This window comes from Melanotaenia boesemani, chromosome 14 (genome assembly GCF_017639745.1).
Source record: "Melanotaenia boesemani isolate fMelBoe1 chromosome 14, fMelBoe1.pri, whole genome shotgun sequence".
Classification (NCBI taxonomy): Eukaryota; Metazoa; Chordata; class Actinopteri; order Atheriniformes; family Melanotaeniidae; genus Melanotaenia; species Melanotaenia boesemani.
In genome coordinates, this window is record NC_055695.1 from 4,477,863 (window position 1) to 4,504,134 (window position 26,272).

Consider the following 26,272-nt stretch of genomic DNA (forward strand, 5'->3'; position numbering starts at 1 on the left):
GTGGCCACATGAAAGCACACATGAAAACCAACTCGTGCCTCTAAACCATTTTTCTTTTTCATTTTTTTTTTTCGTCTTTTGTTTAAATTAGCATCTTATTGAATAATAATTTGTCTGAACTAGCATAAGATGTAGCCAACATTTTCCAACTACATCTGCAGCCTCTACAGTTGCTTTTCTTTTGACAAATTGGAAAACAACTGGATTTTTCTTTTCTTCCTTTCTTTTTTCATACCAAAACACATTGATGAGCAGATGTGACTCAAACGCAGCTCTCTGCTGAGACTGGACGCAGCGGTCCCTCGTGTTGGGGCTCTCCGCTTACATTATTCATACGGAGGAGGGTGTGACTTGTTGGCTCTTTTTCCGCCTGTATAAAGCGAGAAGTTCGCGCAAAAGAAAATACAGATGGAGAAGGCTAGCCGGCTCGCTGTGTCACAGAGAGTCCCCTTAAGCCTATGTGACAACTCCCATACTGTCCCTTTACCAGCTTATTCAACATAATGCCCGGTCTCTGTGTGCTTTGTCTTGTGGCCGCGTTGGCTGCATTCGCCCGGCTCGCCGGCACGGTGGGACCGGTGGTTCGATGCGAGCCTTGCGACGCCAGCGCGCTGCTCCAGTGCAAGCCGCTGCCGAAGGACTGTGCGGAAAAGGTGAGGGAGCCCGGCTGCGGCTGCTGCATGACGTGCGCCCTCGGCGAGGGACAGGCGTGTGGAGTGTACACGGCGCGCTGCGGCTCCGGCTTGACCTGCCAGCATCAGCCCGGAGAGAGCCGACCTCTGCAGGCTCTGCTAGAGGGGCGAGGACTGTGTTCCAGCGCCGCGTCAAAAAAACTCAACAGCATTCTCATACCTGCACCAAAACAAGGTAGTATGCGCTGCTTTCTATTTGCGCATTAAAAAAAAAAAAAAAAAAAAAAAACTTTGGAAATTAGGTACTTGTTGCTCTTATGTTTGTATGTGTCTGGTTTCTCTGACAGGCGCCCTCTGCACGAGGTTCTGCTGACCCTGTCTGGGCTGAAGGGGGGCGGGGGGTTCCAGCTTAATGCAAACATAAAGTGCGTGCTGTCTGGGAGATCGATATGTTTGTGGTTAGAATCCATAAAAACACGCTTAATTATAGTCTGTTTTGCAACGCTCGATAATCGAAAACACAAATTCTGGTACTAAACTGTGTTAAACAAATCCCACAAGCTCTTGGACATTTGAGTGGATAACACCAATTAGGGCTAAGGTTCCTGCAGGCATTAATGTCGCGTCCTGCGGACATTTTTCCTCTTTTGTGCACAGCTTTGCTCCATCGTGCGTAAAATTAAAGAACAAGAACAAGAAAAGACATTTTTTTAAAATTTGGATTTGCAGATTGGTTTGAGATCAGGACAACATTGGTCTTTCTTCTGCACACACACACGCGCGCACGCATACACACAAAGAACCTTGCTCTTCACACCAATAGTTAAGGGATGCCACATGCATACTGTAAGTACATAGTATTTAGCTGAGGCTGAGCGCAAAGCTTGTCCCTGTCTTCTACAATGTCCTTGTTTTCCTTCTGTAAAATTCATGGTTATTTTTTTTTTTTTTTTTTTTTTTTTGCGTGCCGCAGCTTCCCCAGTAAACGATGTGAACCAAGACATTTCTGGTGTCTGGTAATGAAGATAAACAAGACACGTATAAAACACGCAATTGTAGCTCGTGTATCAATGAGCACCAACTAAATGAGCGCATGCACAGCACTGAGTGACATCCTGTGCGCGGTGTTTTGTGTGAATGGATAGGCTATATGCTGCTCACACTGCTCAAACGGCACACATGTCACTTCTGTGTGAATACACACAGTTGTGTGTTTAGACACTGCTGATGGGAGGCCTCCAGGTGCCTCTGTGTTTTTTCTTCTTCCTGGGTGCTTGGATTAGCCACAGTAATGTGTTGTGTGCAGGTTCTCAACGCTTACATTGGCACACACAAGCTTATATAGCTTACTTATCTTACACCTTCATTTATACCGTTTCATTGGTAATTTATTTTGTGTCTTGTCTCTTCTCTCCTCTTTCTGTATAGTTTACATTTGTTTGTGAGTAGTTACATAATTTGACACGAGATTATTTCTAATGTAGGAGCAGCTTTTCAGACTAACAGAGAGGCAGATCAGTGCATGCTTAATAACAGCATCTTCACAGCTGGAATTGGGTGGGATGAGGAAGGAATTGATCTTAAGCGCCTCTGTTGGTCAGAGTGGGTCACTGCAGCTCAGCGGTTTCTTCTCCCATCACCCCCCAGCATCAAGCAGCTTCTCCCAGACATCAACAAGCTCTGCTTCCCAAAGTTTGTGCTGTTTACAAACAGATCATGTCATTTGTTTATCTAAAAGACTCTTGACTTCTGACAGAAGGCTATATATATGTTTCAAGTGACAATAACAATGAATGCTGGAAAATATAAAACCATTTTTATGGCTGTTGTTAGAGACTTTAGAAAACTCTTTAGGAGGCAGTTTTAGGTTAAAGAGCAGCTTCTGCCAATCCTGTTGTTGACATCCATGTTGTTATTCCCAAATCTAGTGGCTGCAGAGCCCCACCATGTCACTAATTGATCAGGTGGCCACAGAGAGCGGGTAGGCTGCCAGCCTGCCTGCCCACACGAGCTACACGCCCACATGCCCGTCCACCGCCCTCACCGCAGACAAAATCTGCTTTGATTTAACAGTTTAAAGCTGTGTTGGGGTGTGTTAGTTGCTGCATGTGTACTCCCATCGTCTTGCTGCCTTTCCAGGACGTCTCCTCTCTGCAGGGTTACGTCCTTCGATTGTGACCATGGGGCGGTGTGGTCAACCGGGTGGCAGATTGTGGTTAGGTTTGCACTCTTCTATATTAGGGGGGAGTAATTGAGGCCCCCTCTTCTCTTCTTCTTAGTCACATGGTCCTTGCTTAGCTCTGTCTTTAACAATTTGACAGGAAACTTTGCCAGTGCCACAGGCTATTAATATATCTGCTCACTCATCTTCCACTTTACCTGCCCCAACCTCTACACCCTACCATATCACACTCAACATTTTCTTCTCTGCAGCCTTAAAATGCCTTGTTTATACACAGTCCCTCTTCTATCTCTTGGTCTGCATACTGTGGAAATTTGTGGATATGTAATCGTCATGTTTCTCTTTACTGCTTGGCTTCAGTTCTGGCTCCAAAAAGCCCTTGAGGCAATGACATAATTTTATTTTGTCTTTTTTCAACAAGCCTCTCCTACACAGTCAAGAACTATCTGCATGATTTAATGGAAGATCATCAGCAGGCGGTCATTGTTTTGTGCTTTTGTAATCTCTAAGAGCTGGAATATGACTGGAGATGGTGTTTGAGTCACAGGAGGAGGAAAGTTTGGGAGAAATAACTGCAGATATTTTATAGCTTAATCCACCATTTGGTTCCAAATATGATTTAGAAAAATCTAGTTCAGATTTTTGTAACATTACCTGTCAAATCAGCACATATGAATCATTTTGATATTGATGACCTATCTGTTTGTACAGAAAATGCTGGAAACCACGTTGAAGACTGTGCCAACGTGACCCAGATGATGACAGTGATGCCTAGCATGGCAACCGTGAAAGGTGGGCACAGTCAGCCATCGATGGAAACCAGACCTCCACTTCACAACAAACTGATCCAGAAGGCTCAGAACAGGAAGACGCAGAGCTACAAGGTGGAATCGGTGCCAGGAGGAGCCATTATGGACATGCACAACTTCTCCCTGGAGAACAAGAGGGAGACCGAGTATGTAAGTCACACCCAGAATAAATAATACTTTCGTTGTTCAGTAGAAACACATTTAATGGCAGACACACATTAAGATTTTGTCTGTGCTTTAAAATGGGTTTGGTAGTCACGTGGGATTATATATTCAACCGTATTGCACACCTGCAACAAGTTGCCAAGCTGTTTAAACACACACGCCGACTTGGATGGAACCCCATTTTCAACATGGGCCAAGTCCTCTTTGGTCCTGAAGCACTGTGCAAATATATTTCCTTTTCCTTTGCTTTCCATCCATGCCTGGCTTGTTACTCACCAGCAGTTTGATTCTGCTTGCGTTAAATAGTGTGTGAGATCATTTCATGTCTGAGTTATGGTAGGATCACTATCCGGCTGCAAAGCCACCCATTAGTGAAATGTGCTTTGCTATAATTCAGGCTTGCTACAACTATAACACAGCTGTATCACTGTGATTACTTGAGATGATGTCAATCATTTTTGATGCATTTGTACCTCTAAGTCGTCTTCCGTTGTTGACCGACTTATAGAGTTGACACCATATCTTCAGTTGTATCCCAAAGCTCATGATCCGATATTTACTGTCATCAGTTTATCTCAACTCACTACACTTTGCATATTTGATGGACCCCGTGCCAGTCAGTATATTTTATAAAATCAAGTCCCAAAGCACCTCTGTAGGCACATTTTGTTTTTAAGCCAAATAATAAAGGAGAGTATGCTAACTTTAAAACTCAATTTGGAAGTGGCAAATATCTGCTGCATAAAACTTTATATTTATATCAGATGGTTTCCTTTTACTATTGAATGCTATTTACAGCTACCTGTATATTGTATAAATGTTTTGTTTAAATTACATTTACAGCATTCATTCCTTTCTTCTATCACAGATGACTGTTATTCTTGAAAAAGATGTGTAAATTATTAGGCTGGTACTGTAACATTCGAATTACAGAACAGAGAATGGTGATTAAAATCAATTAACTGTGTGTTACTTTGCGAGCCACTGCTGAGGAATGAAATGCATCACAAGTGGCTTATGCCTCATTAAGGGGCTAAAAATAGTTAGCTGCCTTATTACCAGCTAGCTTTGCAACTCTAATTAGTAGACTAAACTACTGTGTAATTTTATGCATATTTATTTATCTTTAAACAAATTCCAATTGGACTCTTTCGCTGTAATAAATATCACAGACTCTTTGGAGAATCTGTCATGGAGAGCCTTTTTATGCGAGCTAGTTATTAGCTCTCTTCAACATGCACACAAATTTCTACTCAGTAAGTTAGCATTTACTTTTGAGCTAGTTTAAATATATAAAAAATATAAATAATAATATAAATAATAAAATAATATAAAAAGAATCAAAGTTACGTACAGAGAAAAAAATTAAAAACTTAAAAAAGAAATGCAGTAAATCACAAAAAGCCATCCAGCTAAGTATAGAAGGCTAAATGAAAGCAGATATTGCTGAATGCACCATTCACTATAAAATAAATCCAACTTTCCAAGACCAATGATGAAGACTGTTTGTATTATTGACAGAACATTAAACAGATGTGGGCTTGATATGGGATTTTAATTAGATTCAGATTTGTATTTGCAATTTTACTTTTGCTTCTCTAACTGTGCCACATAAAGACTTAAAATTCCACGCTGGAGATCAACAGTGTTAAGAATAACAAATTAAATGTCTCCCAGTACCGTGGGGGGATGATTATGTCTCAGCAAAACTTTTGTGTTGCAAACCCCCATCACCAGCATAGTCATGTATTTGCCTGTGTTTTTGATGTTGCCAAGGTAACCCGAGCAGAAAGGTCCATAATAATGATGATGATGGGCACATAAATCCAATAGGATCATTTGCAAATGCACACATTTTTCTAAAGTTCTGATGTCCGAATAAAGCTACAGTGGCTCTTCATTCCAACTCGGCCATATGCAGCTGGCAAAAATGTGTATCATTGTCAGCCCGTGGGTAGGTGGTATGCATGTGGAGCTTCATGCACGTGCAGCAAAAACACAAGGTACAAACAGAACAAAACACCGCTGTACTCTGCAATTTGTGGTGGAAAACTCTACAGCATAGCTTTATGTTCTTAACCACCGTTTAGAAAGAATAAATTTTGATTACAAATATTTTGTGACAGAGGGTATCACTTTTTTCAAAGCTGATATCCCATTTTGGCATTTAACCTTTTCAACCTGGACCTACCGGTGGGTTTGTTTCAGTGCTCAGATTACCAGAGTTATTTTAAGAATTTTATTGATACATAAGATATTTAAAAGACAAAATAAAGTGTTTTCTTAACTTACCAAATATAAAAGACATTTTATAAGGGTAATTAAAGAGTTATTTAGGGTTTAAGAGGGTTAACTTTGAAGGGAAGCTGTGCAAACACTGCCTATGTTCTTCATGTTTGTGATAATGTAGAGATAAAAGCTTACTATGTTTGGTAATTGTGTATTTTTCTTGTTGCTAGGGGCCATGTCGTCGAGAGATGGAGAGCATCCTGAACAGTCTTAAAATCAGCAACGTGCTCAACCCGAGAGGCTTCCGCATACCCAACTGTGACAGAAAAGGTTTCTACAAGAGAAAACAGGTGAATGGCTCTCCCTGCTGTTTCATCTCTCTCTTTTCTTCCCTCACACACACACACACACCTGCAGACATGCAGATAGACCCACCGCATGTCTGAACACTTCCAAAGAATCCTCAAAGACTCATCCCAACCACCCACAGATGTACAATCCCCTCTTTTTTGCAGCTCAGGTTGCCTTGACAGCCACATCAACACTATATTATCAGAATGGCTAATAACCATGTATTACTCTGGTAAATGCTCTGCAGCCATCTGACTCATGCCTCACAGGAAATGAGGTCGGTCAGGTGTGTTTGTGGGTGTGTGGTGTGGGAGAGTGTGGGGGGTAGGGATGTAAGAATGTGGTCTGGGTGTGTGTGTGGCATGGTATATTTGGCAGCAGAGGACTGCATGTATGCTGCTTGTTTGACGGCGGTAGTTTTAATGGGGCGAGTAGGTGTGGGGTGCTGTCGGTGAGGTAAAAGAAAAAAAAAAAAGACAAACAGGCTGTCACTGGTTTGGTTTTTCTTGTCCACGGCACGGCCGAGCCAGGCCACCCATTGCCTGCTCATCTGAAAGAAAGAATAAAAAGCATGGAAGAACTGGTTGGAGAAACATGGTGGGTAACATACACTGACCTGAGGAAAGGAGGGACTAGACAGGGGAAGGTGGCAGGCGGGTGGCAGGTGGGGCATTGTTGAGGCACACACAGTGTCACGTAAATATCCCCATCCTCTCTTTTAAAGTGGGCTGGAAGTCTCATTGGAGAAATTACATAGAACCAGAGTCCATTCTGAGAAATGTGAGTCACCAAAAACCCCCACAGCACTACTGCAACACACACACACACACACAATACAAAACCATCCTCTCGATACTAATCTCCCTCTTTTCCCAAACACTCCCTAAAATGTGGCTTCATTGTTCTTTATTAATGGCAAACTCTTCCTTGTAACGTTCCTGGAATTCACCAACAAATGCCTTTGGGGAAAGTTTCAGTTTCGGACTGCGTGCGGATACTGCAGGGTGCCAGGCTTCTCTCAGTGGGCCAGTGGAGCACGGGGCCTTGTGTTAAATCCATCGAAGGGGATGTGCCTTCACGGTGTGTTGCAGAGATTTATGACCGGAAACACAGCACAGAGGAGACCGTGTGAACCGTCTAGGGTGACAATACTGTGAAAAGAAGGGAGCGGGGCAGCTGGGGAGGGATGGCTGAGTGTAAGAGTGTGTGTGGGGATGAAGACAAAGAAGGTTAACTGTACACATGATATACTGTCTGTTTTTGCATCTTAAAACCTTTTAAAATTAAATTACCTGCAGACTGTGAAAGGAAACTGGTGTTGTGTTTCTTATGTATAGTGTCAGAAACTAAACGGGGAACTAATAGCTTTTTCCTTGAATGATCTGATATACCAGGAACTAAAAGAATGACATGAAATCCCTTTTGCTTGCTGCTTCCAAGTACCTGCAGTTATCCGGCTGATAATGGATTGCATGACTTTTTCTCACACAAGACATATAGAAGTGGAAAAAAGCAATACTCCACCCTTTGAGCCCTGTGCCATGTTTTTAGGCTTCTGCTTGAAAATTACATACCCATTATGAATCCAACCATGAGGTCTATTTAAATATTTTGGGTAGTTATAGTAAAGTAAGATTTGTTAAAATGTGTATATATACACTGGTATATTACCTATGAAAAATAAATGAAGACGGCACATAGCACAAGTTAAAGTTTCAGGCTTGCCTAAAAAAAACTGTCAGGATGAATTTGATATTTCCTTTGAAACGAAGCAGCTAAAGCTCTGAACTGTCACATCATAGTACAATATATGGACATTATCTCTGCAAAGGCCATTTCTGATAAGTAAAATTTAACAAAATTAGAGAGGTTCAGGTGAGCTCTCCAGAATGGCCGTACTTTTGGGAGTTCTTATATTCTCAACACCCCCATCGGATTTTTACACGGTTAAGTTTCTGAAGCTATAGAATAGAAATACTTTATTAATCCCTTCTCAGGGAAATTTGGGAAGTTATACTAGTTGAGGTTTTATCAGTATCTTATAGGCATGTTCACATGTTGCATGAGAAAATTTGATGGAAGAAACCACATTTACAGACACCAAAAACACGTTTTGCAGGTCTTGACTAATCAGAAACAAGGTCGGGAAAGTTTACAAACTAGAAACAGACAATATCAGCATTAGCTTGAGACCACTTTCAGGATTGTAACTGGGAGTGGAATTTCAAGTTTTATTAAAATGGGATGACGTTCACAGCTTTGCTATTATTGATCAAATCTGTATTGTATCAGCAACTGGTCAAAATGAGTTAAAAACAAAAGAATAAAAAAATTACACAAAGAAGTATTGTAAACTCCAGTTATTTAAAAAGAAAAAAGAAAAATCATATAACCCGTTCATTTTTCCTTTGTATATGGCCAAGGTGACTGGTTTTATTGCAACCACTATTTTGTCAATTACAGCTTGGGGTAATGTAGTCTATACCACCACTTCCTGACCACACTATGCAGCCTGTTTTCTTTTCTACCACATGTTAAAAGTTCACTTCAGATTTGCTTGACAGTCAATAGAAACGGAGGCACTGAAGGTGGATAAATATTATCTTTATTTAAGACATAAATTTAGCTGTTCTCTGCAGTTTAATAAATCTTAACTTAACTTAATCTTAACAGGAAAAAGGGAAATAAAAATTCTTAAAAAGTCATTTAATATGGAAAATATGTGCATTAACAGAAATTTTTTTAGTTTTATTTGACTTCGTAGCTCTTTGACTCCTTACTGGTAGTTTTAAAAGAAGATCCTGTATCCAAGTAAAGATGATTTCATAGCAAAAAAAAACACCAAAAACATAAAAATTCGATATAAGTGTCAACTTTTTTTCTTGTTTTTAGCTTGAGTCAAACATTACCTCCACTTTGATTGTTTCTAATCAGCTACATGACATTTTAAATCAACAAAGATGTGCAGCCATCTGCATGCGCAGTGCCCACTAGATGGGAAGAAGTGTTTCTTTTTTTTTACTTTGAACCTTTTAACAGTTGAAATGCACAATAATCCTTCACTCTTCCAGTTTCTAACAAAACGTATCTGCCACAGTCCCGTTTTGTTTTGCTGCCGCCATTGTTCAAGTCTTCTCTGAAACTCATTATGTCACGTAATCCCACGTGGTTCAAGCATGTGCAAAGACAACATACACCACAAAATGATCAGAAAGTTACATGGTTATCTTTTTTCCTGCTGACCTGATCGTAAAAAGCTTGTTTGATGGCACAACAACATCTATTATGAGCATTCCTCTGTGTTTAGTTTACATTTTTTATGTCAAACTTTTTAAATGTGTTGCTTATATAGCTAACATTTCACTGAAGTTGGTTTCTGTAACAGCTATACTGGTGGTGCATTCAATGACAAAGCAGAAATTTGATTTTCTATTTGTCAGGATGTAAACCAGCAAAGGTTTTGAGTTAAATGAACTATATTATATCACTAACTAAGAGTTTTGATATAAAAAGCAAAATACTGTTAATTTACCAGTGAATGCAGTGCTGTCTGAAGGTGAAGTCAGGTGGAAACTGATACTGGATAAGTGTAAAGTGTCATAACTTTGCACTACAAAATGTTCAGATAAAAAAAATGGCTCCTAACAAGCTATTCCTTTGAGATACAGGTTAAAATGATAGTTAAGATGCTTTGAATGACAACTACTTTAGCAGAACTGCTGAGATAAAGAAGTGAATTTAATGCTAAAAATGTGAACATGTATGATGTGGCATTTGATTTGTCCCAAAGAAGAAAGGGTTTTAAAACAACCTTTTAAGCCTTTTAAAACAACATTATTGTGTGCTAAGTAGTAAGAAAGAAATCAAGGATAGAAAAACCTTTCAATGAACACTAATTCCTAATGTTGCACTTGTTTGTATAAGTCAATAATAGAAGTTCAAAGTTACAGAAAGTAGAAACATGAACCACTGGGAACTCTTTTTTTTTTAAAATTAATAATACAAACCTTACAAACTGATGTGGATTCAAGTGAAAAATAAAAAAAAACAAGGAAAAGTTGCAAGCATATGTGTTTGTCTGCATGCTGGTAACAGGACCAGCCTGTAAGACAAGTCGAGCGGTGCAGCCCTTCCTCAGCTACAGTACAGAGAAACCTATTTTTAGCAGCAGTTATATGAATTGGCTCAGTATCCCAGTTCAGGCCATGCATTCCCTACACTGACCCACTCATTACACCCCTCTAAGTCTCACTCTCTCTCTCTTTCTTATTCATCATTTCGTCCACCCATCATTACCCCCATTGTGCCCTGCCTACAGTCATGCACCCATCTTTTGTTCTGCCTGCCCGCTCCATCATTCTGTTCATCCTGCCCTTCCGCCCACCTGGCTTCTTCCTTGTTTGGCCAGGAATCACCCTGCAGAGGGTTGTGAATGGGACGACAGTGTCTGTGTCTCTCTGTGTGTACTCTTTAGAGTTTAGTGTGTGTGTTGAGAGGAAGAAGAGGAGGAGGCAGTGGCGGCAGTGGCCGTGGGTTAAGGATGTGAGCCAGGTGCCTGCATACCCTCCTGCCTCCTCCCTCGCTGGCTGCTGGCAGTTCCAGGCCCATAAGAGTTGACTTATTGAGCATGACTCAGAAGGATCTGTGGAAACGTACACACTGACCACAATGGCTTTATAATAACTGACCAACCTTCGGGGACCCAGACAGCTATTTTGACTCTGTCTCTTTGCCTACTTCTTTTCCCTCCCTGAATTTCTGGTCCAGTGCTCGTTTTTCTTCACTTTGGGAAATAAGTTGGCTTTTTTGCACTGACTTATGTAATAATTAGAGGAAAGTATATTTATGATTTTTCATATTGCACAGCATCTGAGTCTAGATGCAAGGACCAAAAGTACTATTTTGTTACCTCTGTCAAGGTGGAGGTCATGTATTTGGCAGCGTTAGTTTTTCTGTCTGTCTGTTAGCCAGATAACTCAAAAAATGATCTGGATCACTGTCTGGATCCAGGAATTGTTTAAAGGATTCTTTACTAAGGGGAGATAGGAATAATTTATCCATTAGAGCTTCGAACTCAAAAATAATGCCCACAATCATTGGTAATTTTTTTTTTTTTTACAATGGCTTTATGGAGGTCTGTGCTTTGAGTGCTTCTTGTCATCACTTCATTCTCAAAATGTCTTAAAACTACTGCTGGGCAACGATTAAAATGTTTAATCGCTATTAAATCACATTGTTACCATAGACTGTATATAAAAGATGGACAGAACCCCCGCGACATCACCCGTAGGTTTCTGAAGAGCTAAATTGAAGTTCATTAGGCGGTTCCCACCATCGCCATCTTGTCAGTGTCATGTGCATTGTCATTCCCGGAAAATCCAAAAATGGGCAAAGAGGTGGAGCTGAGAGGGGGACTGTGGGGGGGGGGGGGGGGGGGGGGGGTAGATGATTGACACCCATCAAACTCCGAGCTGCCTGTAGATAAGAGCTAACTGAGCTAACCCGGAGCTAGGAGGTAGGCGGGATAAGGCTAAGGCGCAATGTTAGCCGGCTAAAAACTGCGTTTGTGATTCACTCTCCCTTCTTTCCGCAGATATTGGACACCTGTCAATCAAAAGGACAAGCCCCTAATTATGCAGAATTTCAAGATTAAATAACATCCAAACGGATGAGTTAGAAAATTTACCCCCCTCACAGTTGTCATGAAAGTAAACTTGACCTATTAATCCTAAGATGGATTTTTGTACTAAGCTACTAAACATGTTTATTTCTGCTGTGAATTTGGCCTTTTTAACATGGGAGTCTATGGGGATTTGCTCTGTTTTGGAGCCAGCCCCTAGCAAATGAGGGGTGAACTGCAATTTTTTGCACTTCTGCATAGGCTTCACATTTTATCGGTGGAGGTTGCTGCTTGATTGTTACGCGCAAAAAAAAAAAAAAAAAAGGCTTACTACTATATGAAGAAAATGCAGTAAATTTTGGTTCAAAAACGCTAAATCAGGGGTCTGCATCCCATAATTTTGGAGTTGAAGTGGCTCTCTGGACCTTCCAAAATGGCTCTTAATACTTGGCTAACAATGCTAAAGAACTAAATAATGTTTTTAAATATAGATATGCAGGTTTGAGCAATTCATAAGTTTTTTTCATGGAATAATTACATTGAATTTCCAAAACATAAGGACACTAAAAGTGCCAGTAATATTTTTTAATCTATTTTTCTCATCATTTTTTTTTTTTTTTTTTACACATAATTTTTCACAAACATCTGCATCCTATAAAAGAAAGTCCATCTACTGCAAAGGTTTTGTTTTTCTAAAAAAAAAAAAAAAAAAAAAAAAGACAAATTTCCTATAGTAGATATTTATCAAAAAGTAGAAGTCATCTTTTTTCATAAGGTCTCATAACATTTGCGTCTCTAAGGGAGTTTTATTTAGCTGGCTGAGAGAAAAATGGCTCTTTGGATTGTAAAGGTTGCAGACCCCTGCACTAAACAGAAATACATTTAGCAGCTGTTTTCTCCTTAAACAGCAACAGTTAAAATATTTCTGAATATATAGAGAATCAAATATTTATGACAAGGATGAAATGTTCAGGATTTACTAACCAAAAGGTAAAATGTCAGCAGGATGAATTTAAATCTGTGAAGCTGCTTCCTTCTAAACACAAAAGGAACAATATGTGATGAATATCAGCATCAGGTGAACAGACAGAAAGCAGGATTAGAATCTCACAGCTTCTAGATGGTGAGGAGAGAGAAATATTCACAATATGCACAATAACTTCCATCCATGCACCTTCACTGCTTCATTATCCAGATTTCTTGCCTATAAATTCTCTAACTTTGCATTCTTAGCTTGACTGTTTAGCTTAACCTCTTGCGCCTGCACCCACATTTTTCTGCATGTACGTCTTGTTAAGAGTCCAGAAAGGTGATCCAAGTCCCCATTTCTGATAACCATCAGAATGTGTGACTTTATTATTATTTATAATGAACCCAGAGAAATACAGACTGCAAATGCAGTCTTCAATCCAATAACCTAACCAGAACATCAGACGCATTATTGATGTTCTGAAATCAGTTGGTGAGTAAGCTCCACCCTCTGACAGCAGTGTGTAAATGTGTGTTTATTTTGGAAAACCGAATTCCAGAGTTTTATGGTTAAAAAGTTCAACGTTTACCATTTTGTAATGTGTACAGTATAATAACTTTATATATGTGGTGTTGGTTTTGACTATTGATTGCTATCAGAAATGGTGACCTAGGTCACCCATCTTATAGTCTGGACTCTTAACATAATATGTGACCCTCACATAGCCAGGATCACAGAGATCACCATCTCTGATAGCCATCTGAATGTGTGACTTTACCGTACTGGCATTATAATCAATTCAGACTTAAATACAAGTGTTTTCAAGACTTCGTTTGTCTCTTAAGACATACATGTAGAGAAATGTATACTGTCACAGATTCTGATGGGTCACAGATTTTGGTGTAACACCCGCTTACATCAGACGCACTGCTGCAGCAGGACAATACATGTAGGAAGAGATATGGACTGCAAGCCTCTGCATGTGGACAGTGAGCAGGAAGTTTAAAAAATAAATAAATAAATAAAAAACTGTGTTAAAGTGTGATTAAAAAAAAATTAACAGAGTTAATCAGTTAATGCGTACCAGACCTAAGATTCATTGTTTAGATGTTAGACCCGTACCTCAGACATGCTTAAGTCTCTATAAGATGATGTTTTAAAGCAACAGTACATAAGTCTCAGACCTTAAAAGACCTTCATGCTTTGGACTTGTTTTGATGGCACGCTTATATTCATTATATACATTCCTGGAAACTTTGTTGCCCTGAAGCACTTCGCAACTTTCTTTTCCCCAAACAACCTGGGTGATCACATGACAGCTGTGTTTGGCTTTACAGCACTGCGTCACACCAGCATCTGGAAATGAACACATTTGTCTTTTTGATCGAATACTTGGTTTGGTAGTGCTGCTTCGAGATAAAGATATGCAAAATCTCAACAGCTCAGCGTCATTGTCACTTGACAAAAATGAGACGTTCAACTTACTTTAAAGCTTGTTAGAGAATCTGAAGAAAAGTGCATATCCATAAAAGTGCTTATACAAGTGGTTTTACATTATGTATAAAGTCCAGATAATGTTTCGGACCTACCTAAAATGTTAATAGCTCATAGTAAATTTGATGTAGGTTTTCTGCAAGGTTAAATTTACTCTCATTGATAGTTTTAGGTTTATATTAATATAAACATTCACCCTTTCTGCTGTTTATTCATGTAATTAAATCTATAAAAGACTGTTCAAATTTTGATGTGGGAGAAAAAACCCAAACTTATTGAAAGAAATCCTAAAGAATAAAGAAAAAATAAAAAATGGTGCATTTACCTCCTTTGCACCTAAATGAACTCTGGTGCTACAAATTTATTTAAATAAGGTCCATCCATGTGCAATGTATGTCTGTTTCACCATGGAGGGGTGAATATTTTTGTAAGCCACTGTGTGTGTGTAAATGTATATAAGAATATTGGAATATGTAACTGTGAGCTCCCTATAAAACTTTAGGGTTTTCTGGTAACTTTTCAAATTTTAAAACACTATTTCTCCATCTTCTTGTAAGATTTAATCTTTAACTTTGTTTGCATCATTCTCCTGAAAAAACATAGCTATATTTCTTAACATATAAATAAAGGAAGTTTTAAATTTGCAAGTTTATCAGATTTGCTTGTAAATCTTTTTGGTTAACACAGCAGGCTCAATAAAATAAATGCTGATCCAAATGTATAAAACATTGTTTTTACAAACAGAAAATATGTGAAACTTTAATATGAAGTCGGAGAGGCTCAGTTTTACATGACTTGAACAGATTTTGATAAATATGATAATAGCAGGGCTGTCAGAGAATATAAACCACACCAGGTTGTTTCTCTCATGATGCAGAGCCTCCACCTAAGTCACAACCTGCAAAAACAACACTGTGGACATGCAAAGGGCCCATTCATGAGTATTGCTGCTTTACCACAGTCTCGAGAAAGTTATTCAAGCTGTCAGAAGCCTTAATTCACTGAAGTGTGTCCTGGATCACAGATTTCTCAGATTTCAGAAAATCTCCATTATTTGGAGGTCAGAAGGGTTTCGTGGTGGAGATGTGAACAAATGTCAAAGCAGGATGTCTGAGCTCTGTGCTTTTTACCTTTCTGTAGTTTGCAACTTTGTTTTTGCTGCCAGTTGATTTTTGATGAGGTTTGGGTATTAAAAAGAAAAAAAATCAAGTTTTGGCATTAATTATGTGGTTAAAGTAAGCTCATAACATACCACATAATAATTTGCTTACCCTGGCTTACTGGCTGACAACTGTGGCACCCTGTACAAATCCTGATTACAGCCTCACCAATAAATATCTGACTAGTTGCACCAAGTTAATTTTAGAATTGTCTTCTTCCTTCCATGTCATGCCATAATGTCTCTTAAATTGTTTTACCAATAGTTTTTTCAAAAGTTTTGCAGCTTGCAAACGTTTGAATGGAGATATTTAAGCTCCTATGTTAACGTTTGTTTTGCTCCATTCTTCTAAAACAAACACCAATAATTCTGGAGTTAAATTCACTTTTAAAAAAAACTATTTTAGAAAGATAAGTATCCTGCAGCTATTACCATTGCAACTGTAAATACATCACATATGCACCCTCCTTTACCCAAATACATACGCCCTTATACACACACATGTTGCATTTTATGAGTTTGTGTTTATCCTGTGGCCAGACCAGGCTCTTTTTAATGTCCGTGAAGCCCAGCGGCGCTGCCATTAGCCATAAAGACTGGCATCACAAGACCATGCATTCATATGCACAACATACCTCATAAAGGCAGCCTTATGAATGTGCAGCACGTATGAGATGTACTTGTTTTTTGTTGTACTTTTTTCCTGGTGATGGCAATGTGGACCACGCAGCACCAGCATCGGGCTGTGAGTGCAGAATATAGTGCAAGAAGTTTGGGCAGGGTCACAGTTTATACTCTGTGGTCCAGTGTGTTGAGATCACAGAGCTCATTAAGGGTGCATTTACACCAGGATAGTCTGCTAGACAATGTTCGATTGGGGACTCAGTTCAGTTGGGGGTTGCAATATTCTTCTGGGCTGAGACTGCATTCACACTGCATTACTCAAAAGAATTAGACCTTTTAAATATTATGTTGAACTCTCCGCTAGAGGTGGTGCTGCACCGAGAATTACTAAAGAAGACAAGACAAGCAATGAATAAGAAAATTCGTTCAGCTATTGGTTGACGCAGAACAACTTTAGTTTCTAGTACAATGCCGGGAGCTGCATCAGATCCTGGCAGTCTCTGGTTGATCAGATTACTATCAGAACTTTTCCTGAATTCTTCCACTGCTGACCATGAGTTATTTCTTCTGTTCAGAGCCTCCTATCATCCCACACAAGCACACGCTCATGCTTTGGTTGTGTTTATCCAAAATGCTGTGCGCTTACCCCACAATGCACTTTGTTTTGTAGTCTGCCTGTATTTGGTCTGCTTGTAGTGGACCAAGACGTGCGTTTGTAGGTGGACCGAGACCAGTTCTTTGATACAAATCAGAACTTGTTTTCACATTCACAATACCCAAAACGAAGTGGACTTTCCGAGCAACGGACTAGGATTCCAATCAAAAAGGTTGCAGTGATGCACCCAACAGAGGTTTTTGATGTGGATATGTTTCTTAAAAATATTAGTAATGAATAAAGTAATTATCTTTTACCATTAACCGGTTGAGATTTCTATGCATTTTAAGTACATTTGTTCTAAAATCACGACCAAGGACAATGCGAGCTGCTCTGTGTTGCACTCTGAAGTTTATTGATCATGTCTGCTGTGGTGTTAGACCAGACCACTGGGCAGTAGTCAAGATTTGACAAGATTAAATGCTTGTATTACAAGCAGCAGTAATGTTGGTATGCTATGTTCTGCATTACAAATTCTGGTCACATAAAATAACATAAAAGAATGATGTGCTATAGGCCCAGATTTACAACTGTTCTGCAGTCAGCACAGTGTTTCAGTTGGTATTTACTCTCCAGGTACAGTGCTAATTTCGCACCTGAGGTGTGGACGCAGTGACGTTTGCGTTTTGCTCTGTTGCATATGTATTTATAGAAGTTTCCCTATTCTCCATTTTTTATTTATGAATCATGCAAACTGATGGACTACTGAGCTTTGCACTTTCAGTCCACTGCTGATTGCATCATTACCACAGGAAAAATCATGTCTTAAAGTTGGTGCTTGACCAGGCTCAGATGCTTGCTGAAAGGATGATCAATCCAGCACAGACAGAAGGAGATCATTTCTGAAGCAAGAGACAAAAGAGGTTCTCCAGATTATTTCTGGAGCCCGGTTGTCAGATTTTGGTTATTGGATAGGATAAAATCTTGAAAATGGGTTGTTCAAAAAGGAAATCCAGATTCCGGAATCATCTTGGATCACGTAATCCAATCCTGGTTGTTATCCGGATAACGCCCTCAGCTCTGGATTATCCTGATCCCAACAGAGGGTAGGATTACAAGGCGGATTTCAGGAGGAAACTGTGGTACAACCTAACACTTGATCAAATAATAGAACTTTTTATTCGGTGCATAAGCTTATATTTGTATTTTGTACCTGACTTATTTTCCAGTTATAAAGTGGTTAACATAGGGATAGGCGGATAGGCTGCCTATTGGGCCTTTCAGCATACTAAACAAGAATAGAACATAACATCATCTTGTCTCCACGAAATACACCCTCAAACAAATTTTATACACATAAAATATTCAATCTTCCTGTTCAGTCATCACTGCAGTATCAGAAAAGAACCTGTAGAAAATAATGTCTAACGATTGCATCCGTTGCTACACGTTCCATCCATCCCTCATTCTTACAGAATGCCAGAGGTTAGGTCGGTACCTCCACACGGGACCCAGGTACGTCATTAACATCGTCACAGAGAGGGACAGTCCACCTGGTAGCAATGTTATGCAAGACAATACATGCACGCATTATGTTACATGCTCCTGGCGGTTCTACTCTCAAGTAGTTAAGGCATGCATACCGTCTCTTCTGCCTGTTGTTCTTCACATAGCCTGGAGCCCACTTTGATTTACATGCTGGAAATCCAGATTTGGTGATCCTGAAAAACAGGATTCTGGATCAGAGTGGTCCAATCCTATTTTGCTTTGAACAAACGGGATAAAAGTAAGTAGGTGATCCTCCATCCCAAAACATGGGATTCCCAAATCCAGATAACTTTTATCCAGATTAAATATTTTGAACAACCGGCCCTGGAGAATCAGAAATAACCTAATTCTCCATTTGTTTAATATTTTTATTTTATTTTATTTTATAAAATGTTATTTCGTTGTAAAAGAATGTCTATTGTTTTGCAAAAGGTTGACTGTATTTGTGACTAATGAAGTCATACAATTAAGATGATTTGTTGTCATTTGAATTTACTTTTTTTGCTGATTGTTGGACTTATTATGAGGCTGTGAACAAAATGAGAACAGACACAGTCAGTGCAGATGATTTGCACTGAAAAATTACAAACAGCATCTGTACAGTATTTTCTCATTTTAAATAAGGATATAAAGGAGAAAAACACATTTTCATAAGTGATTGCTTGTGAAACAGCTTAGCATTTGCTAGAAAAACATTCTAGTTTGCATTTTTTAGTTTATGTGGTGAAGATAAGACAACATGCACAGTCAGCACAGTGTTAGAAATGGGTCAAGTCAGTATTCTATGTGTCCATGAGGGAAGAATATGTTGGACAGAGCATGTAAAATATAAGTTTAAAGAAAGAAAAGATTTGTACCTGTGGAGCAGAGTAGAGAGGCAGAAAACTGAATCAAATGAACATGCCTTGGGCCACAGGTGCTCTGCATCACACCAGTGAAGCAACAGTAGAGAAAACAGAAACAGGTTAATACCTCAAAAAAAAAAAAAAAAAAAAAAAAAAAAAGAAACAGGTTAATACCATAACCAACCACAAGAGGACCTGCAGGGGTCGTCTCAGCATGTAAACCAGGAAGTCCTGAAACACTGAGAAGGTTCTGCTCTGCAGAAAAGAAATCACCCTGACCTGAATCACAAACATATTTTTATTAATGTATTAATGAGTGTTTAAAAATCTCCAGTAAGATCAAAGTGGGACCAAATTAGCAAATATATGAACAACTTTAGATTGTTGTTGTCTGATCCACTGGACCAACATCCTCCTGGATCTATGCATTAAAGACTGAAGGAGAATGGGAATAATAAGTGTGAAACAACAGTAGTGCAATGACTCCCAACTACTGATTTTACACATGATCAATGAAATACATGAATACATGATGCTAATACTGTAGAAACCATCCAAAGATCTAGAGATCTCATGTCTTATGAGGACAGGAGGCCAAGAACTGAATGTAGTACTGAGGTGAAAGCTTCATCTCCTACTGTTTTAATGTCACTAAAGAAATACGATTTTAGATCCAAGCAGCTAAAATGAGTCTTCTCTCTCAAGTGATGGGGTAAGGAGCTTTGACATCTAGGGAGTGAGAACAGCTGATGCTTCTTTGTGTCAAAAGAAGTCAGATAAGGTGGTTCGAGCATCGTACCAGGATTTCTCCTGATCTTGTGGAGAGGGGGTCCAGTGGAGGCTGAGAATTTGGTGGGTGGTCTTTATATGCCATCTCATGGTCCAATAGAAGAAGCTGGAAAGCATCTGTAGAGGAAGTTCTCTGGAATGACCTGCTTAACCACTGCAGCCCAGCCTCGGAGAAGCTGAGGAAAACAGGCAGATGGGTAGATGGCTAGTTAAAAACTCTGCCTCAGAAATGCAGTATTGATAAGTTTGTGGTTGTAAGCGTTATGATTGGTGCCATTCAACTTCACATCTGTGGCTGTTGCAGCTATATTTGTTTAAAAGTGTTGGTCTATATAACCAAAGTTTACTGTGAAAATTCAAATGGAAAAAGGGAGCAAATGGAATAAACTTTTGATTGAGAAAATTGTATTTTTCAAGTTCCTTTGACAAAATCTCTCCCTTAAAAGGTTGCACCTTAAAACCATAATTATAGTCTTTATCATGTCAGACTCAGCAATACTTAGCATCGTTTGAATTCTTGAAGTGTGGATTTTGTCTCCTAATTTTATGATCTTAGATAGGCATCACTTAACAGACAGTACAGAGAGGAACATCCACCTTCAGTGTAAACATAGCATGGTATGTGAGTACTTTCTTGAGCTGAAATAGGCCATTGTTAAATCCAAGCCACCTCTCAGGTCTTCAGTGAATGAAGCTTTGCTACTTCAAACATAGTCTTTAAGGCAATTTTTCTTGATAGAAGGATTATGGAAGATAGAAGGATTAGCATGTTTTTTCAAGGTCTGAGTTACTTAATCCACTGCTTAATGTTGGAATTTAAAGTTATGGAATAGACTTGAATATACATTCTTAAAAGGGTGTGTAATTGTTTAAAACGTGTAGAAAAGAAAGCATTTAATCCACAATAAAAAGTGGAGAATCAAGCTCATAAAAGTGATAGTTGGGCGTATTGTCAATGTTAATTTGCATATTGAAGCAGTAAAGGAAGGATGGCTTGAGATGACTGCTAATAGTTCACAGATGAAAGAGAGACTGAGCGGAAATTCAGAGGTAGCCAAGCAACACGGGAATGCACACATGCACATTTTGCTCTTTCTCTCCCTTCCGCCTTTCCTTTGACTTTTCAGCCCTCCAATACACACACACGCACACATACATGCACACACACACATGCACTCACCAGGCACATGGAGGACTCTATCATCATTAACCAGAGCAGAGGAACACAATGTTAAGCTCGTCCCCGCAGTCTCGTTCGCTGGGTCAGGGCTAAAATAGAAGCTGTCCACAGTCAGGCCATGGCACAGTGAAGAGGGGAGGAGGAGGAGGGAGGAGTGGAGAGAGAGATACAAAAAACAAGAGTGAGACAGTAGGAGGAAAACTTAGTCCTTTTCGAAGAATCCATTGATAATATTAGTGTGTGAGAATGGGATGTGTTGGGCTGCGTACTTGCTCCCAGACTGCTGCAGTAGTTGTTGGTGAGGTATTTTAATAGGCCAGTGTCTATAAAGCTGCCTTTGATCATGCACTCAGGCTGCATGTGAACGTTGACTACACCGGAAACAGACACCGGGTCACACTCTAAAGCCTGTCTGTCTGCCTGCTTGCAAGTATTTGGAGACTTTGTTTTGACTCTGCACTCCTTGGTACTGGGAGCTTTGTTGACTTCAATTAAAGTACTGATTTTCAGCCTTAATTTATGTATGTTTACATGTATTACTGACAAATCTGCAATTATCAACCTAATTCTCCAGTCTGGAGGGTAAAAAATGCCATGCAACAGTGCCAGTTCATGTCTTTAAGTATTAACAGTTACACTAAAGCAGAAGAAGCGGCTGCTTTTTAGCTTTCACCATATGAAGTGTTAAAATACTTTATTCGATCAGTAGTGGAAATTTAACAAAAGTAAACCCTTTTCAAGGCTATCTACATAACAATTGTTAATACCTTGAAAATGATGTTGTTAAGCTGAAGCTGTTTCAAAAACTAAACATAATTTTACTGATATTTTATGATAAAAAAGAAAGTAAGCCCTTACTCAGTTTTAGGCTTTTACATAATAATGAGCATCTAGTTCGTATAAGGTCCTAATACTGGGCAAATCTGGACTTTGGCTAGACCTTGATTATTTTCTTTTCAGCCATTCTGTTGTAGATTTGCTGTCATTTTCCTGTTGCATGAGCCAATTTAAGTCAAGCTTTAAATGTCTGACAGATGACAGATGTCTCACATTTGACTCTTGAAGACTTTGGTATCTAGACAAGTTCATGGTCCAAAGTGTCCTGGTCCTGTGGTTGCAGAACAAGCCCAGATCACCAGCCTTCCACCACCATGCATGACTGTTGGCATGAGGAGTGTCTCTGCTGCAATGCTCTGTTTGGTTTTCTCCAAATGTGCTGCTGTTCATGTTGACCAAACATCTCCACTTTGGTCTGGTCTGTCATGGGCGGCTGTAGCTCAGGAGGAAGAGCAGTTGTCTTTCGACCGGAAGGTAGGCGGTTGATTCCAGGCTTCCACTGACTACATGCTGAAGTGTCCTTGGGCAAGACACTTAACCCCACGTTGCCTCCCGATGTGCCTATCGGGGTGTGAATGTGTGTGTGAGTGGGTGAATGTGATAAGTAGTGTAAAGCGCTTTGAGTGGTCAAACTGGCTGGAAAAGCGCTATATAAGTTCAAGTCCATTTCTGTCCAAAGGACATTGTTCCAGGAGCCTTTTGGTTTGTTTAGATGTAGATTTGCCATCCAAAGTCTACTATTTCTGCCATTTTTGAGATGCATAAAAACCTTAAGTTTGCACTGCATTAATACAGTTAATACATACTTAGTGTGACAGGGTTCTCTTTAATTTTTTATTTATGGAAACCAACAGCAAAGAGACAAATTTATGTTGTTCAGCCACAGTCAGAGTGAATTAATTGCTTGTATTCAATTGTGTGACTTTTGTAGGCTCATAAACCTACAACAAACAAATGAACAATCATGAACAACCATACCCTCATCTTGCCTCTGGCATGTCAGCCGGATAGTGATAGATGCATCGTCTACATAATAGTGCAATGTCATAGTGGAGCGATGACTTCTTTGAATTATAGCGAAGGAGAACGAGACACAGAAACAAAAGAGGAGAATGATGGACATTCAGCTGTTTGGGTTCTTTCTTCTTGGCATGTGGCTTTAAACAACTAAAAAAACAGCATATTTAAAAATGGTTCTTTTCTGAGTGTGGACTCACACAGGAAGTGATGATTCTTTCAACCAATCAACAGATTGCAGTGTCAAGCCGTCCCGATTTCTGCCTATGGAAACGCAAAAAACCCGACCCATACCAACCTGTCCCATACTGACATGGACCCGTTGATGGAAACAGGGCTTTTGCTGCTGCACATGGAAATGTTGGAGGTCCCAAAACATAATTACTGCAAATGGTTGTTTCAGTTACCAACATGGTCTTGACTTAACTGTATATACAACCAGAAGTTTGGACACACCTATTCGTCCTGTGTGTTCAGACTTTTGATTGGTACAGTATATTTGCTGATTGTGTGTATACTATTGCCACTAACTGACTATACTGCCAGCCAGACAGACAGGCATGTCTCAGTCCTGGCTGGTCGCATCTCTGTCACCACTCCCACAGTTAGAGATGGTAGGAGGAGGATTATTCTGGGCCAGAGTTTAGCCTGACTTGACTGATTGGGTCATTTCATGTGGGCCCCAAATGGAGATCATAAAGTTGCCACTCTACAAAGCCTGACCTCCTGTGGGACATCTGATATTACTGCATACATGTGTGTAAGCAGGTGGGAGGTATGCACATGTACAGTACATAGAAGTCTTGTTTGTGTGCACCTAAATGTTTGTTAATGTGTGTTTACATGCACACTTCTGCACTTGGAGGCCATAATCAGCTCCAGATGATTTTGAGTGTCTGCCAGCTTCCCAGAATAGCAGCACTGGTTTCCCTGTAGCCCTCCAACTGGCCTTGGCAAATATTTTAGCAACTCCATGTTTACCTTCACACTCCTCCATTCTCAGTCACTCGAAGCGTTTCTCATTCCATGGTCGTCTCTATCAGAAATAATCTGCTTCTCCAACTTTACCCCCAGCAGCCAAGTAAACACTTCCACGGTGCCTAAATCGGACAAACACACGGCCACACACGGATGCCTGAGCAAAGCTCTGATCTTGACACATTAATTCCCGTCTCTCACCATGCTAGCAGCTGCATGGCCTGTGTTGTTTATATCTGATAGTTTCTGCACATAAACTCGAAGAGACAGTTCCAGGCAGCAGGACATTCTTCTCCATGATCGATGAGATGTTTGTCCTATTGAAGGCATGGCTTGGCTTCCTCATAAAGCATCCAAAATCTAAAAGCCAACACATGTTCATAATGAAGGCAGTGCTTATGAAACCTTTTCACAGCATTTCTCAGAGTAAGAAGTCCAGTCTTTAGCTTGTGCCTCTGAGCTAAAGACAGGGCCATATCCAGGATTCTTTTTAATGGGGTGGCCAAGAAAATACACTGGTGCATGGTCACTCAGTAGATGTCACTAACCGCAGCGCCCAGCATGATTGCTGTTAACTTTGGGTAGAATCAGTGAGTAAAATAAAAGATTCTTAGCTTTCTGAAAACCCTTAAATAAATGTGATGATTCCTTTTCCATGTTTAAATCAAAACTCTGTTTACATATTTTAAAGAATATTAGACAGCAAATGAATTCTGATTGAAGTTCTTTTACAGTTACCCACTAAACCCTCAAACTCCACCACTTTCATCCCATGTCGGCCTATATTTCACACACCAGTTAGCCACATACTGTATATACTAAGACAAAACGTTAGGGATACTCAGCTTTTTGTATGATGTTAGAATGTACCTAAAATGGACTATAACCTTTACAGGTGAACCTATTTTTGACTTTCTCTAAACTATTGAATGCACATGTACAGCTCTTTACAGTTTTAGTACTTATTGCACATCAAGCTGTTCTCTAACAAGGTGATTAACCTCCAAAAGAAGTTTCTGAATAATGCACTGACCACCAAATATTCTGGTTCAATGTCAGCTTGTATTTAAACAGCTCTCTTTGTCATACTGTTCACATTTTGACTGTGAACACATGACAAGTTATTGAGGCATTGACATTTTATGTTGTGGTATACCCATCAAGCTGTTAGCTTTTGTTTCAATAAATTGTTTGAGATAAAGGAATTAACATTGCATGATTCTTCTTATACTGTACATCCAGCATTTATGATGTAATATCAGTGTAGCATCAACTTTTTACTTTTTCCTTGCATTCCTTACCTGAAAGTTGAAGATCTCTAACTTTTTGTGTAGTGTATTTAACTTTGGCTTGTTGAACACATCTTAAAAAAAAAAATAATAATAATAATAATAATAATAAAAAAAAACATATTTATATTTTATATTTCATGTCATTATTCAAGTTTAACTGCTTTTTGACAAATGCATAAGAGCAACCCAAAGTGCTTTCCAGGGCAAGATAGAACACAAAAGGTCACAATGATTTAAATAATTGAAATAAAACAATGAAAAACAGTGTAGATTAAAGCATATTAATAAAAACAAGTTGCAAATAATGATAAATAATAACATAGATAAAGAAAAATGCTAAATCATTCAAAATCACCACTGGGTAAAGATGGATGTCATGAATGTGGCCCTGCAGCTTATATTTGAACATACAGCATTTAGTAAAAGTACTAAATTTTTCTTGTCCCTTTTTTGTTTTTTGTTTTTTTTTTTGTTGTTGTTTTGTGCAGTGCCGTCCATCCAAAGGCAGGAGACGGGGCTACTGCTGGTGTGTGGACAAATATGGCCAATCTGTGCCCGGCTACGACGGCAGGGAGCGGGGTGAGACCCAGTGCTACAACCTGGAGAACAAATGAGAGCACGGACAGATGACGTGTGGCCAGAGAGAGGAAAAAAAAAAACATCAGGGGAGGAGAAGGGAGGAAGACAGAGAAAAAGAACGGAAGAAAAAAAGAAAGAGAGCGCACTTTGCTCTTGCATGTAGTTTTATGTAAACATTTGAAGGAACTCTGGGACTTTGATTTCAGGTCCCGTTTCTGTCAGAGGGGTTGGGGGAGAACGGGGGGGGGGGGGGGGGCACAGCTTCCTGTCCATCACAGCTAACTGTCCCATGCTAAGGGACCCTCTATTCTTTTTTATAAAATAAAAAATTAAGCTGAAAGCTGAGACAGAGTGGGAGGAAAGAAAGTGCACTATTC

At 39.5% G+C, this 26,272-nt stretch overlaps 1 protein-coding gene across 1 annotated transcript; it reads left to right on the plus strand.

Moving 5' to 3' along the window:
- On the plus strand, window positions 1-26,031 carry igfbp3 (insulin-like growth factor binding protein 3). The gene is made up of 4 exons (XM_042006201.1): window positions 1-867; window positions 3,526-3,773; window positions 6,248-6,367; window positions 25,805-26,031. Exons 1-4 carry the CDS (start codon window positions 504-506, stop codon window positions 25,928-25,930), a joined length of 858 nt encoding a protein of 285 aa, XP_041862135.1. The 5' UTR covers window positions 1-503; the 3' UTR covers window positions 25,931-26,031.
- Window positions 26,032-26,272: the final 241 nt, after the last annotated feature.